Source organism: Mizuhopecten yessoensis, unplaced genomic scaffold, assembly GCF_002113885.1.
Source record: "Mizuhopecten yessoensis strain PY_sf001 unplaced genomic scaffold, ASM211388v2 scaffold716227, whole genome shotgun sequence".
In the NCBI taxonomy this organism is placed as follows: domain Eukaryota; kingdom Metazoa; phylum Mollusca; class Bivalvia; order Pectinida; family Pectinidae; genus Mizuhopecten; species Mizuhopecten yessoensis.
Genome location: NW_018480011.1, coordinates 214,536 through 231,314, shown reverse-complemented (window position 1 = coordinate 231,314; position 16,779 = coordinate 214,536). Strand labels below are relative to the sequence as shown.

Genomic DNA, 16,779 nt, shown 5'->3' with positions numbered 1-16,779 from the left:
GCCAAATATCATCACCCTAGGCATTTTAGTTATTAAGAAGAGGTTGTTTAAAGTAAAATATTGATGCCGGACGACAGACGCCGGACAGACGGACGACGGACGCTGCACCATGGCATAAGCTCACTTGGCCCTTCGGGCCAGGTGGGCTAAAAGAATGTATACAACATACTTGTGATTCCAGACATTATTGACAGAATGTATTGAATGGATCCCATAATTAACATTTCAGTACATGTATTCTCAAGTTGTTTTTACATCCAAAACTGTACCTATAAACATTGGGTAAACCAGCTGGATGATTGCAGATCCGAGATACCTTAATGATCCAGGTAACGTCACATTCGTTTATTGTCAAATATTTTGCTGTAATGATTTTGAGTCCGGTGTAGAGGATCTTCATAGATCCTTCATCGGTAAATAAAGTTAACTAAACTCAACATATATAAATACTACACTCTGTATGGCTTTATTGGGTTGGTCAAGTTGGGTAGGAGGAACGAAGGCACTCGCACTTGATAATATAGACGAAGGTGTGGGTCGGGTGAGGGAGAGTGAAAATAATTGTTTATATTTCTATGGCGGGTCCTACGAAATATAGATGTGGGTGGTAGAGATCAAAGAAACAATGCCACCTATCTTCCTTCCCGCCTCTCCTTATCATATTAATTTCTGGAATGGGTTTCCTGAAAAGTGCGCAATTCAAGTAACTCAAATTTATCCAAGTTATTCCAATTTTAATGAGAATGACCTTGCATTCAAAATCCTCCACTATAACTTATTTTCAAATATCACAAGCAAAGTGAATAAATCACATTGCAGAATGCTGTTCTGCTCGAGTTATTACATTGCAGAATGCTGTTCTGCTAGAGTTATTACATTGCAGAATGCTGTTCTGCTAGAGTTATTACATTGCAGAATGCTGTTCTGCTAGAGTTATTACATTGCAGAATGCTGTACTGCTAGAGTTATTACATTGCAGAATGCTGTACTGCTCGAGTTATTACATTGCAGAATGCTGTACTGCTCGAGTTATTACATTGCAGAATGCTGTTCTGCTAGAGTTATTACATTGCAGAATGCTGTACTGCTTGAGTTATTACATTGCAGAATGCTGTACTGCTCGAGTTATTACATTGCAGAATGCTGATCTGCTAGAGTTATTGCAGAATGCTGTTCTGCTAGAGTTATTGCAGAATGCTGTACTGCTAGAGTTATTACATTGCAGAATGCTGTTCTGCTAGTTATTACATTGCAAAATGCTGTACTGCTAGAGTTATTACATTGCAGAATGCTGTTCTGCAAGAGTTATTACATTGCAGATTGCTGTACTGCTAGAATTATTGCAGAATGCTGTTCTGCTAGTTATTACATTGCATAATGCTGTTCTGCTCGAGTTATTACATTGCAGAATGCTGTTGTGCTCGAGTTATTACATTGCAGATTGCTGTTCTGCTCGAGTTATTGCAGAATGCTGTACTGCTAGAGTTATTACATTGCAGAATGCTGTTCTGCTCGAATTATTACATTGCAGAATGCTGTTCTGCTCGAGTTATTACATTGCAGAATGCTGTTCTGATCGAGTGATTACATTGCAGAATGCTGTTCTGCTCGAGTTATTACATTGCAGAATGCTGTTCTGCTCGAGTTATTACATTGCAGAATGCTGTACTGCTAGAGTTATTACATTGCAGAATGCTGTTCTGCTCGAGTTATTCTATACAGGTATGATGCTTATTTCATGAACTCTGCGTTTGCCTTCAAGTTGGAAGTTTAAGATATTTAATCAGTGATTTTTTCAATTATTATTAGCCTTACAGTTCAAATCAGTAAGCTGTAACACAAATAACATAAAAGCTTTTCTTTACAATGATGTTTTTCTAGCACAAAAATTCACGTAATTTTAACGAAGAGACACCGATTCTTGTGTTTATCTTGTTTCAAAACAAGTTTCATCTAGTTGTATTGAAAACAGTCTGACTACTAGGTAGAATGATTCAGGGTTAAGTCTATCACACTGGTTTAATCAGCTAACGTGGTGTCAGCTTCTCCAGCTCTTCCTTGGCTCAAATGCTTCTCCCTATACAGTGCAAGTCCTTGGCAATGAATTGGTTCAGGCAAGAATATTGGTTAACTGCAGTAGGAGCACTGGTGAACACTGTCTGATGTCCTCTCGCAAAGCTGTGACCTGCAGCTAGCAGAATGCTTGGATTCTGGTCAACCTACCTGCGAAAAAAATCAGAACATCTGCTTGTAAATATTTTCCTAAAAACTGGTAACAGTATATGAAATGGTACCAGGTCATAAAAGCCGTTCTATAATTTACTATTGTGACCCAAGGCCCATGGTTTATCTTTGTCAATAATTTCACTGTATGAAATAACATCACACTGTGTGGTGTACATGTCCTGTATCATCTTTGACTGATGTTGTTATTGTTTCGGTGAATACTGAATAGCTCAATAGACCAGTAGCCAACCATTGATGAATGGTACGTAATCAGAAACTACTAAGAGAAGTGAGACTAAAAAATTCAAAGTTAAAACTAATAATGCAAGAAGATTCAGGAGTTTTGGTATAAGATTTTTATGAGAAGATATGAAATAAATCTATTCTGTTACCTGCTTGCTTTTGTTTGACGTTTCCATACATTACAGAGTGTTTTCTGAATTCTCACTTCAGAGCACCCTTATAATCCGCAATAACCTCATGTATTGTTTCAAATGCTTCTTCAAAATCCTCCTGGAAATATTCAATACAAAATTAAGTGGAATGCCAAAATGTTATTCAATCAATTTAATTACATAAAGAAAATCAAATAAACGTACTTCATACAATTTAAGTATCTTTATAAAAAAGAAAGAGATTGTCTAGCAATTGTCATATACCTAAATATTAAATTTAACTCATTCACCCCTGAAGACACATTTGAACTCCTCTAATTCATTCAGGGGAGAGTGAGTTAATGGTGTGTGAGGGGTCTGGACACCGCCAACTTGGATAACCACCATCCTGACAGGGAGGAGTATTGGAGGCAATGCTTTATTTATTTTACAACAAATATGAAATAAAAATATCTTATTTCAACTTATATATAAATCACTCTTGTTGGCCCGTATGTTAGCACCTGTGGGGTTTTAATGTGTAAGTAAACTTGAATACCTGGAGAAAACCCACGTTTATTTAGGCATAATTGTTTTGTTACTGACAGACATGTTGTCAAACTGTTAAAAGAAAAATGACAGAAGCATAACTGTGAATTGCCAATTCATGTTTTTTAACAATATATTAGAACACTAAATAACATGTTCAGTGTCTTAATCAGCAAGTCAAACTAACAATAGACCAAATGTTTTTTTTATATTGACATGTGGATTTGATTCTGAACAAAGTTTCACAATTTGCATTTTTCGCAATTAAGCTGATTAACAGTATTATAATCTTTAGCCCATACACACTTACATGCCCTGATCCATGACGCTTGTACCAGTGAATGTACGCAGTGGCATCGTACATAACCTTTGACCTCTGGACCAAAGTCTCCAGATAATCAACAACAGTGCCATGGTTGGATGCTATAGTTATGGATGAAGACTCCTTAGGTCCGGCCGGATTGGCAGCAGCTGTGAAAAAAGGAAATTTTGAAAGAGTGCAGTGAATGTAACCTTGTCTTAGGAGAATGAACTTTTCTTAAGATAGGTCAATGAGGCTGAGCAAACACATCTGTGACAGGAAGGGTAAAATTAAACAAATGCAAATCAGTCGTTATAGTACGTTTTCTCTTTCATGTGCAATGAACATATACTCACTGACAGGGCTATAGTCATTAGAGTCATTGTAAGTGATATATTACTTGATGTCACATTGTAGATCATGTTTCAGTAACCTATGTGGGATTCTGCCTGATTTCGAATCCAAAGATGTATGCCTTCACGATAGACAATAATGAGGAGATCGTTACAGTAATATACAATAATTTTTGGGTCAATATTGTGCTTAGAGCTGATACAGGCTATGATACGGGCTTTGATACAGGTGTAGCGTCTATAAAGTTTTAATGCACATCAATCTGCACTCTTTCTTCGTGTTTTTTTAATGTGAAAAGCTTTACTAAGAAAATCTATGTTCTATTAAAACAATAGAATAACGTACACATATATGTACTCTACTCTATGTATGTATTCCGTTACCTGTCCAAACATCCAGCGGAAAAGGGTTCCATGATACACAGTTGTATGCACCCTTCACCTTCTTCTCCAACGTCTTCATCGCGTACAGGAAAGTGTTTCCACTGTCACCCCTGGCAACCACCACATTACTGAGACTGCCTAACTTGTAACAGTTAAGGTCAATGTTGCTCGTACCTAGCACGAAATGTACATGTCCAAAAAACTTAATCTATTTCTATTATAATACCTTATCTTTAAACCAGCGTGTATGATTGAATAATACTGGTCACATGACAGGGCAATAAAATATCATGTTGTCCTCGCACACTCAAGTTTCCCCGATCATATTTCCCTTATTAGGAGCCTCTTAAGCAAAATTGGCAAGAGCCAGCACAACCTAGTTCCAAATGACGGGAGCAGACAACAACAATGGCACGTCAATATTATCATCTATGTTATTGTACAATGGTTTATGTTGGGTTTTTTCGGCAAAATAAAGTACTTATTTTCATTACTGTAGGGATTCACAATTCTTTGTTTCTCTTCGATTAATCATGTTTCACTTGGGATTTGCCCTGGTGAAACATGTTTAACCTCGGAAAATCTAAGAATCGTATTTCCCTACAGTAGGGGCAATCAATGTATAATATGACCTTACATGGGAACCTGACTGTTGTAAGTTGACCTAACATGGGACCCTGACTGTTGTAAGTTGACCTAACATGGGACCATGACTGTTGTAAGTTGACCTAACATGGGACCCTGACTGTTGTAAGTTGACCTTACATGGGACCCTGACTGTTGTAAGTTGACCTAACATGGGACCCTGACTGTTGTAAGTTGACCTTACATGCGACCCAGACTGTTGTAAGTTGACCTTACATGGGACCCTGAATGTTGTAAGTTGACCTTATATGATACCCTGACTGTTGTAAGTTGACCTTACATGGGACCCAGACTGTTGTAAGTTGACCTTACATGGGACCCAGACTAGTACTGTTGTAAGTTGACCTTACATGGGACCCTGACTGTTGTAAGTTGACCTTACATGGGACCCTGACTGTTGTAAGTTGACCTAACATGGGACCCTGACTGTTGTAAGTTGACCTTACATGCGACCCAGACTGTTGTAAGTTGACCTTACATGGGACCCTGAATGTTGTAAGTTGACCTTATATGATACCCTGACTGTTGTAAGTTGACCTTACATGGGACCCAGACTGTTGTAAGTTGACCTTACATGGGACCCAGACTAGTACTGTTGTAAGTTGACCTTACATGGGACCCTGACTGTTGTAAGTTGACCTTACATGGGACCCTGACTGTTGTAAGTTGACCTAACATGGGACCCTGACTGTTGTAAGTTGACCTTACATGGGACCATGACTGTTGTAAGTTGACCTTACATGGGACCCTGACTGTTGTAAGTTGACCTTACATGGGACCCTGACTGTTGTAAGTTGACCTAACATGGGACCCTGACTGTTGTAAGTTGACCTTACATGGGACCATGACTGTTGTAAGTTGACCTTACATGGGACCCTGACTGTTGTAAGTTGACCTTACATGGGACCCTGACTGTTGTAAGTTGACCTAACATGGGACCCTGACTGTTGTAAGTTGACCTTACATGCGACCCAGACTGTTGTAAATTGACCTTACATGGGACCCTGACTGTTGTAAGTTGACCTTACATGGGACCCTGACTGTTGTAAGTTGACCTTACATGGGACCCTGACTGTTGTAAGTTGACCTAACATGGGACCCTGACTGTTGTAAGTTGACCTTACATGGGACCATGACTGTTGTAAGTTGACCTAACATGGGACCCTGACTGTTGTAAGTTGACCTTACATGGGACCATGACTGTTGTAAGTTGACCTAACATGGGACCCTGACTGTTGTAAGTTGACCTTACATGGGACCATGACTGTTGTAAGTTGACCTAACATGGGACCCTGACTGTTGTAAGTTGACCTTACATGGGACCATGACTGTTGTAAGTTGACCTAACATGGGACCCTGACTGTTGTAAGTTGACCTTACATGCGACCCAGACTGTTGTAAATTGACCTTACATAGGACCCTGACTGTTGTAAGTTGACCTTACATGGGACCCTGACTGTTGTAAGTTTATTAACCCAAATAACAAAAAGAGAATATAAGAAAAAACGTTTTACAAGCATTAAAACTTCATGAACAGATGATTTTATACTTCCAAAGTTTTACTAAAGGTGCATTAAATGCAACTATGTCATTCAGCCTTTGTAACAAGCCAGTATGTATTGGGAGCAGTGGAAAGTTGTGTAAATGTAGGTGAAATAAAGCAAGGGAGATATCCTCCAGAAAAAAAACCTTTGGTATTGAAAACATAAGCTAAGAATCATTACTCTATAGGACAGGTTACCAGACTTTAAGTTTAGTATGTGACACTGCATCATCTCAAGAGGTACTCTCATACAGAATGGTAGATTTCCGAGTATATGAAATATATAATTGAAAAAATGATGCATAAATGGACTGAGGGACCTTTTATGTAAGTCCTCTCTGGACAGTACTTTTGAGTACAAAGAAATAAAAGTGAAACTTGATTTAACAACATGTACTCTACTGACAGGAAGTGAAGGATACAGTGCCCCCTTGTGTGTTGTACCTGCGAACACCTAGCAAAAGCTGACTCATCAGTGCTTCCCAGGAAAGTTTGCTATAAATAAATCATATGAATATTTCATAATAATTTAATCTTGCTTGTAACAGTCATTTTCATTGGCTTAAAAATGTATGCTATCAGCCCATAACGTAAAAAAATGTTGTAGCCGTTTGTTAAGTCGCTTTTGATTGGCTGATACAGCGGCGTAATAATTTCTAAGAGTTCATCAATAAAAGTGGATTTTCACAGGCATTGTGTATAGTAGATTAAATTTTAAGGATTGACTTGGAATATATTTTTCATGTTATGGAGCTATAACACAAAAAAACGGAGTGTACTCTAAATAAACCGCTTCACGGTTTATTTAGAGTACACTCTGTTTTTTGTGTTATATCTCAATAACATGGAAAATATATTCAAGTTAATCCTTCAATAATAATGACAACATATTAATGGGGAAACCAACACCACCAAGACCCAATCACTTTAAAACCTTTACCCTCCCTATCAACTCTTCTCTTGTTCAGCCACTGAACCTTATTGTTTCAAATGATCCCCCCAGATTCTCAGATATACATCTCAAAAATGAGGATAATACACACTTGTGCCAATTTTTTTGAAATTTCCATGGGGGAAAACACACATGCTCAGGATTCAAAACATAAATAAAATATGTCTGTATACACCATAGGGTGAAATGACATTTTTAAATGACATGTTTTTAGCTCTTTTTTTTTGGATGAAATCATCAAGATCTAAGAAACATAAATAGTTAAGCAAATTCACTGCTTGAAACCGTCCAATTTTAATAGGGAGAGTTAGCAAGCATAGGTTAAAAACAAACAGACAGAGGAACAAAATTTAACTGAAACACTACACATCATATTGAACAAAAACTAACACAGATGATATAATCCATACTTATTTTCTTATAAATATGACAGATGAAAGCAGACATTTTTACGATGCATATATATATATAGTCAGTCATGTAGAAATCTGAGGTTGAATAGGAAAATTCCTGCATAATTAACAAAAGCATGGCCTCAGTTCAAAGATTGTTCCTTTATGCTACAAAACTATAATAATAATAATAATAATAATCTTTATTTAACGTCGTGTACAATTGTCAACAACAAACATAAGCTCTGTAGAGCTTTTATTACGACGCCGCTAAGGGAACACATGGTGTTTTTCGATAGGACATAGACTGACATAGTTTATGATTTTGCCTGTGTAAGGAAAACACCTTGATCAAGTAAAATGTAGAATTGTGAATAAATGATGAAGACAGGTTACCCGGTCATGATAACAGTACTGTAGTTACCTCCTGGACAGATGGTTTATATGGAGAAACTTGTATCCTGGCACTGGACACGTGGCTCGGATCACTTCCCAGGGCTCCATACCAATACTCACACCTCTGGAATTTAGAAACAGATGACATGTATCTGAAATTATCATCATATTACATCAAATACCTCTTCACGGCTTCATTTTAGGCTTTTTGCACAGACGTCATGCACAGACAATATCCTTTATATCTTAATTTATTTGCATATTGATATAATTGTCTCCTACGTTAATGTATAATGCTGATTTGGTTTGGTTTGTTTGTGTTTTACATCCTATTAACAGCTATGGTCATTTAAGGACGTGCCAGGTTTTGGTGGTGGAGGAGAGCCAGAGTTCCCAGAGAAAAGCCACCGACCTCTGGTCAGTACCTGGCGACTGCCCCACGTATAGTCCTCGAACCAGCGACCCAGTGGTGGAGGGCTAGTGGTAGCAGAATGTCAGACGCCTTAACCACTTGGCCACCTCGGCCCCCTGATTTGTATGCTTTTTTTACCTACTATATCTATAACTGTCACTAGTACTGTAGAAATACTATTATTCATTTGTTGTTAAGCCCTATAGAGTAATTTTACAAACTACATATGGTGCTATATAAATGTATATTATTACTTATTATTTATAAATCAAATGTGTAAATCATGTATGTCGTTAAAATATTTCATATATGTATATTTTTACTTATCATTTATAAATCAAAGGTTTAAATCATGTCTGTCGTTAAAATATTTCATATTTGAGAATGTGACTAGTTGGAAATGATTCAGAAGTGTGCGGTAATTGAAGCATGCAGAGTGGTACCTGGTAGGTGTTAGGGAGTCTGTGGGTAGAAACAGACCACACAGGGAAGCAGCAATACTGTTGTTCATGTTATCAAATGACACACTGCCCTTTACCTTCTTCTCAAGGTTATAGAGTATATCATCATTGTGTGTCAGGATCACGCAATCAGAGTTCCTGCAAAAAAAGGTTAATACACTTTCATACAAAATCTGAAGAGCTTCAATAGGATGAATTACCAGACATTTTTTATTATAAAATAACATTTTCTATATGTTTATTCTCAAAATTTCATTAATGACCATGATATTGTTAGATAGACATACAAGATGGCTGTAAAGTTCCCTTAGTCAGTTCAGGAGAATGATAACTATTAAAGTGTGCATGAAAAAACATGTGACAAGTAGCAGGTAATAATCCTCCAAAAACAATTCCAAAGTGTTCACTGTCAAAGTACCTAACCAAAAATAACACAAAGTTACAAAAATTCTTTCAATATATATTGATTCTACTGTGGCAGATTTTAATTGTACACAGGATTACCGTCCCCTTCTAGCTTTGTGCCAGAGGGATTTTTGTGTTTAGCTCAGTGGAAGAGCATCCAACTAGGAAGTATAGGAACATGGGTTCAATGTGAAAGTATGCTGCTTTTTTTCCTGCCACACTAATGAACATCCACAACTTTTTTCCCCTGGAAATGTTATATGCCATTTGCACAGGCACAGTAAGCTCATAATTATACAATGTGTACCAAGTTCTCTATAGAGTTGTTTAACAAAAATAATATCATTACATCAAGTAAAACTGGAAAATAAAAATAATATCAACCATTTATAAGTAAGTTCTACTGTTGTGTATTTGACCTTGGAGAACATGATGACTGACCTCTGTAATTTTGACAAGGTCAACAGAGAGTTGTAGTGCTGAAGCGGACTTTCTCCAGACATGCACGGAGCAAACGCACACGACATCAGGTGGGCTAGGGGATACTGATCCCTCATCTCCTCACACAGACGCGACCCTAGACCTGACGGTGGAATACAAAAACACAGTCGTTAGGTTGGTTGTAATGGGACAAGGAAATACTCATGTATATAAAGCAAATTATACAAGTACATGTAAGGCAATTGTAGATTCTTCTCAATCTATATAGCCCCTTTTTGTCAGGGTCCTTATTTCTTACCATCAAACTGTCATCCTATGAAAATAACCCCAACGGCGTTAATCCATTTAACATTATTGACATCATGTCCATCAACGAAAACCAGGGGAAACTGAAAACCATTTTTAGAAGGCAGAACTGGGGAGTGGATATTTGCCCATTTTTGGTATTCAATATGAAAATATATTTAAGCATATCAACTTCAATTAAACTGCTGATGCTTGTATTCATTATGTTATCCTGAAAAGATAAGGCCCCCTGTTCCTCTGGAAATTGAACAAAAATAGGAAAATCCACTGAAGGTTATACAAACAGTAACCTGTTAATTTCATTTTGGATTAATAAATCGTTGATTATATAAACAAGATGGCAACACCCACCATAAGGTGATAGGAGGTTTACGGTTGGTTTCCCATTCTGGCTCTGTTTTAGCCGATATTATACTCTTTGTTCAAAACAGTTCCACAAGGTATTGAAATCTTTTCAGAAACAATGTATTAAAACTTTTGTCACAAAATGGCTGGGGGAATAAAATATTTGGGGAAAATTATAAAATTTGTTTCAAAGGAGAAAAAACCTTTTTTAAAGTAACAGTTTTTTTGGCTGTGCTACAGGGGTTCCTAACCTTTTCACCCCTAGGTGACTTGAATAAACTCTACCATGCATTGATTTGGATACGTCCATTATGGTCTACAGTGCTGAAAGGGTTAATTGGGTAGACAAACCAGAAAAACATCTCACCTGATCCTGTGCCGCCACTCAAGCTGTGCATCATTATACACCCACTATAAGCATCACATCTGTAAACCAGAATGTTTGTATTGTTAAAAACATGTTCTTTGTTTACTATAAGCATCACACCTGTAAACCAGCATGTTTGTATTATTTACAATTGTTGTGGAACTGAACTGGGTTGATCGTCAGCAACCAGGTAAGTCAATTGGTAGAGCATCCATCTAGAGTTCAGAGGGTCCCAGGTTCGAACCCCAGTCTGACCATAATAACTCTCTTTCTCCTGTTACAAAATTGGGAAGCTTGCAAACCTTTCTTTCAAAGCACTGGGTGAATGCTTAGCAAGGGGNGGGGGGGGGTGATCAAATAGTAAATTGGAATGTTTATTGTTCAAAGGATCATGGTAAGGAAAATTATTCTTTCCTTATACATATATAATTAAGTCTTTTATAATATCTCTTTTGGATTAGAGGTTACACAACGAGTTGTTGTTGAATATGGTATTTATTTCACTCAAGTTAGTTAATTTTCAAAAGTTACAAAAGACACGAGCTTTAGCGAGTGTCTTTCTGTAACTTTTGAAAACTAACTAACGAGAGTGAAATAAATACCATACTCCACAACCAAGAGTCGTGTGATCTGTTTCTACCACAATCTCATGATCAGTCGGAAATAACATACACACATGTGTTTGTTGACAAGGATGGCGTAGTGATATGACCCATATGTAAAAATTCACTCATTAATATTCAAAAATGGCTTTTTTTTTCAACAAATCTAATAATTGTCAAAATTAATGTTTCGGCAACGACTTCATGAAAAAATATAATAGATGAACGACTTTAAATATTTGGAGTAGCAGTATTGCATTAATTTATATAAGTTAACCACGGACTATATGCGCGTAAGCATATCGTACGAAGTCTGCCTCCCGCCAAGTGACGAAGACGAACTTATCGCTGTCAATGTCCAAAACCATATGAGGCCTACGTTTCTTCGTGACGATTCTATGGTTGACGATTATAGTGACAGTCCAGCCATAGTCAGACCGTCCAAATAGCGATAACAGGACCTTGGGAGAACGAAATATTTTTCCGACACTGTGACAGATCTTGTTTTGGTTTCACGACCTGGACACGCGACGGTGTGACGTCGAAACTATATTGAGCTTCTGTAGCAATTTTGCCTGAAACTAGCGATAAAATCTTTAAATATCATCTTCTTTTAATATTGCCTTAATAACCCCCTTTTCCGCATAACCTCACAAAGTCACCAACATTTGTCGAATGTTGACAGCAGACGACGTAAACAAAACAGATTGTGGCAAAAAGCGCGTGGAAAAAGTCGTCCCGGTCAAAGTTCATCTTCTCGACCAATCAAAACGTGTGTAGGTCATATACCGCGTGTGGTATATAACTCATATTTATCTAACAGTCTGCGTGTTTATACAATGATCTGAGAGTGGAATAACACAGCGTATTGTGGTAGAAATAATTTTAATTCTAATATCCTTCAAATGCATGCAGGTGATCAGCTATGATGTTCTTCAAAAGTTTTCAAAACTACCAAAAAACTTTGATCACCGACTTTTAACAATGAACAGACCTCTATACTTACTTTTCAATTTCCTTTCTGACCTTGTCAAGGCTGTCCTCCAATATGTGTTGCTCCCTTTGGCTACCATAGTAACCTGTGAGACAATAACAAAATAATCATGACTGATCTGGTGTTCAAAATATATCAAAAGTGTCCTTATTTCATACTACAATACACAAGGAATTATGAAATGTTTCTCCATTCCATGGCCACCTGACAGTATAGATTTGACTGCATGTACTTTTGGTTTTATTTCATTTTCATAATTCAAATATTGTTTTAAACTAAAAAATCAGCTATGCACTATGCAATTACAATTTAAGATCAGGTATCTGTAAATTACAAGCTGACTATCAAAGGATTGTAAATCCTGTACATATTTAAAGTATTTTGTTAGAATAAATCTGTGTATCTGTGTATAATTACCTAATGCCCAATTTGTTCCTCTCCCTTGCTTTCCACAAATGAGGTTTCCCTCTCTGTAAATGAAATAGAGTTACCTGTACAAGACAATTCTAGGAGAAATGATAAACAAGTTCACAATAGTCAAACATCAAACATCATGTCTTTAATATTCAAGAGAATATTATTTGACAGTAAATAAATGGCTTTGTTTTAGCCAGGAATGTACAATATATTCATATTAAATACATAACATATGTTTAACTGTGTACCAATACATTTATTTGCTGGGTGCTAGCTAGTTCACCTTATTTTCAAACCCTTGGATATTTTCTGTAAAACTTTGGGTTCACTGTCTACATGTATGGACCTCTGCTTGTCATCAGGGTGTACAAAGGAATGGCTGAAACATGAAAAGATACACTTTCACTCAAATGATTTCTAGTTTCAGGACACTCTCTTACAAGATTATGACATTGTCCCAGGAAGAGAATTCCTCACAACATTTCATAAATTCGCCAATTTGACATAACCAAAGGGCATGTATATCTTCATTCCGATGGACAGTCCCAGACGTATCAAAAGCTGTGGTCAAGTGTGAATATCCTGACTTTTATGCTTTAGTGGAATCTGACTGACCTCAGGGCAGGATACGTACTGCACCTCCTTTTCCTGTGTCAAACAAATGTAGCGGAACTGGACTGGGCATACTTGCCAACTTTTATAAAAAATCCTATGGGGGAGATAACTTGTGCTCTAAATTAAAGACATAAATTAAAATTTACAGTGCGGCAATGGTCAGAAAAACTGTGGTTAAAATTATATTGCAGCTATAAAATTCCATAAAAAGTTGTTTTTTTAAAAAGATTTAAAACAGTGACTTATATTTATGTCATGGTTAAGCATACAAAGCCTTTTCCCAGCGGGTACTTATCTCACCAGAAGCAGGGTTGAGGCCATTTTACGTCATTATAATATTATGCATACACGAGATGTCACAAGAGAAGAATCAAACAGATAGGGAGACTATATCTTTGATTGGGTCAAAGCGAGCTCGAGGTATAGCTATATATAGTGCTTTACACAATAAACATGCAAATTGTTTCTCTTAGTTGATCTATAGTTCTCACCTGCCAAATACAAGCCCGGCCGCAACACTTAATGGTGGACAAACCCTGTTTCCACCTTCAGCGCATTCCATTGGTCTAAGGCTTCATTAAAGTACACTTTCGCTTTATTATGGTATTGATTGACTTCCAGATTTTACCTTTTATCTTGTCGACTCTGGCTGCCTGCTTGCATGGTTGACCATGTTTTTGCATAGACATGGCCATACCATTGTACCTGTCTGCACATGCTTAACAACATGTGTAATATATTGAATTCTTTACGGCACAAACGAAAATAAATTGAATTCCATTTTATTTTTTTAACTTTGACATGTTTCACATCCTGGGTGTGTTATGAACGGAAAGTAAATAATTTTTGCTATGTTACAGAAAAATAAGAAATGCCAGATTTATCCTGCTGATAAGAAAAAGGAGCTAAAATTAGCGGCACAGTACGTTTGAATGTGTTTACATACAACCTAAAATTGTAGGTGAATAATATATCACTTTAAAATGGCATATTTTGAGTTGTTCAGTTTCAGATGAAATAGTGATATACCTATATATATATATACATGCCATATCTCAAGGCGTGAGGGAAGATCTCACGGATTTTCATCTCCGATAAAGTTTCCTGTGGCCCTGATACCCGACTCAGACATTTTCACTGGTACATGTTGATGTCTCACGCCAGACATCTAGCCTATCTGTCAAAATGCCTAAGTCTGGTGTCAGGGACAGAGGAAACTTGGGCTAAGACTCTAGAACTAAGTTACACCCACACATTGTTCAAATGACAATTGAGCAGGAATACTTTTTCATGACACCGCTTTATATAAGGCATTTTATCGCATTATAAATGGCCAGGTCCCTGAATACATGCACATAAATATAAAGTACAGTTATCCGACTTGTACGTGTTCAAACCTTTCCTTGACGCTGTTATCTTTGTCAACTTTCTTCCAGAAGGCATGGCCAACTTGATTTCCACACTGACCAACGTGTAGAAAGACTGTAGACATTCTGTGTTCTGTTCTGAGCTTCTAAATTGATATATAATTAGACGTTAACAACATCACAACAAACACTCAAACATGTCCACCAGGGGGCTGCCATTTTGTTTTTATAATATCCTAAGCGGAAGGCGTGTTGGAAAATGCGGAATGGTAAGTTCTAAAGGACAAAATTATGAAAAAATAATAATAAGATTATAACTATGACCAATAGTGTTCCTACACTAAGTGTTAAAGTAAGTTTGGTTGTACTGTTTGTGTGGGAATAGGAGTTAGTAACGTTTCTCATCATGTAAGGTCCCCAAAATGATCTTGAACACGTAACTTATTTTTAGAGATAAATTGTTTATGGAACACCAATTTCTTTTAATATAATGAAACAATAGATACATTTCGATTCATTATATGTACTCAATGTGTGTTATCAACGCATGTGTCTTTTTACAGGGCTCGTTTAGTTGAGTCAGGTTTAATTACTTCGAACTTTTAGCTTGCCGGTTATTACGGAACACCTCGCCTTAGTATACACATGTAAGTCAGTTTATAAAAACAATTGCATGACAGCATACATATTTTTTTTCATTTCCATAATTTTTTGACACTTTCTGATATTTTTGGGTAATTTATACACTAAATATAAAGATAGTTGTCCGTGTTTAGAAATGTGGCAGGAATTTGAAATTTTCTCACCGTACGATTTCACGGAAATAACTTTCATTTCATTTTCTGAACTAGTTCATGAGCAAGAGGTATACAGATACAATTTGTTTCAGATTTCTTGAAAATATACTCATTTTGATTTAGAACGGATACTATTTTTGGTATTCCTCACGTTAGTAAAACTTCTAGTTACACGCTGAATTTTCGGCAAAAATAATGTCAGAAAGAAAAGAATGCCCTTTTCTACTCTGCAACACTCATATTCTTATCCTGTTCTGATATAACGATATATTCTTAGGTGGGTGTTATCAATTTATATGAGCTATGCCTTCAACTAGTGTTAGGAATTTTATCATCGACCATTGGTTATTATTATTGTTTTATAGAAATACATAGTGAAATCCTCCATGCTGTTGTTGCAAGTCACTTACACAAATGTAGGCATTTAAGAAATACCTCTCTTCAAACACTGAATCTGTAATATATAGTCCTAACTAGGAGCTATGAGCTCAAAGTAAGTCATGCAGTGATGATGCCATCAATTTTACAAAGTAGCTGGGGAAAATGTCTACTGAAAACTTCATAATATCTACACATGAGCATTCCGACTGAAATCGATCATGGATTTTGTACTCGATTAATCAGTTTGTTAGCTAAACTGACCGATGCTCGACTTAGTCGATTAATCGGAACACCACTGCTTCAACGCAATTAAGAATGTACAATCAACAGAAAATACACCGTTTTACTTTACTTTTAGATTAAGATATTACATTATACCGCTATATACAATGGATATGTCCATAAAATGTTTGCTCAAAATTGATCGAGTTAAAGAATGTTTTGGTTTGTTTTTGTTTTTTACGTCCTATTAGCAACTATGGTCATTTGTGGACGTTCCAGGTTTTGGTGGTAAAGGAAAACCGGAGTAAAACCACGGACCTTCGGCGAGTACCTGGCGACTGTCCCATGTAGGCCTCGAACCCGACAATAAGCCCAATAATCTCCACTGAAATACCAACCATTTCCATGTTATTCCATTGTCCCGGATCTTGTGTCGACTACTAGAAGTACAGGACAAATTGAAGTAAGAATTATGTGCGATACGTTTCCAATGCAGCGTTTTATCTATTATATATGTAATTTAATCAGTTTC

General features: G+C 36.8%; 1 protein-coding gene across 1 annotated transcript; it reads right to left on the bottom strand.

Moving 5' to 3' along the window:
• Nucleotides 1-152: 152 nt before the first annotated feature.
• Nucleotides 153-15,063, bottom strand: LOC110442208 (tubulin delta chain-like). The gene is made up of 13 exons (XM_021485700.1): nt 14,878-15,063; nt 13,149-13,244; nt 12,866-12,918; nt 12,461-12,533; nt 10,853-10,911; nt 9,835-9,976; nt 8,971-9,126; nt 8,144-8,239; nt 6,798-6,870; nt 4,188-4,329; nt 3,460-3,620; nt 2,619-2,739; nt 153-2,223 (listed from the first exon to the last, which is right to left on the bottom strand). The coding sequence occupies exons 1-12, from the start codon at nt 14,970-14,972 to the stop codon at nt 2,671-2,673; spliced, it is 1,215 nt and encodes a 404-aa protein (XP_021341375.1). The 5' UTR covers nt 14,973-15,063; the 3' UTR covers nt 153-2,223; nt 2,619-2,670.
• Between the last annotated feature and the right edge of the window lie 1,716 nt (nt 15,064-16,779).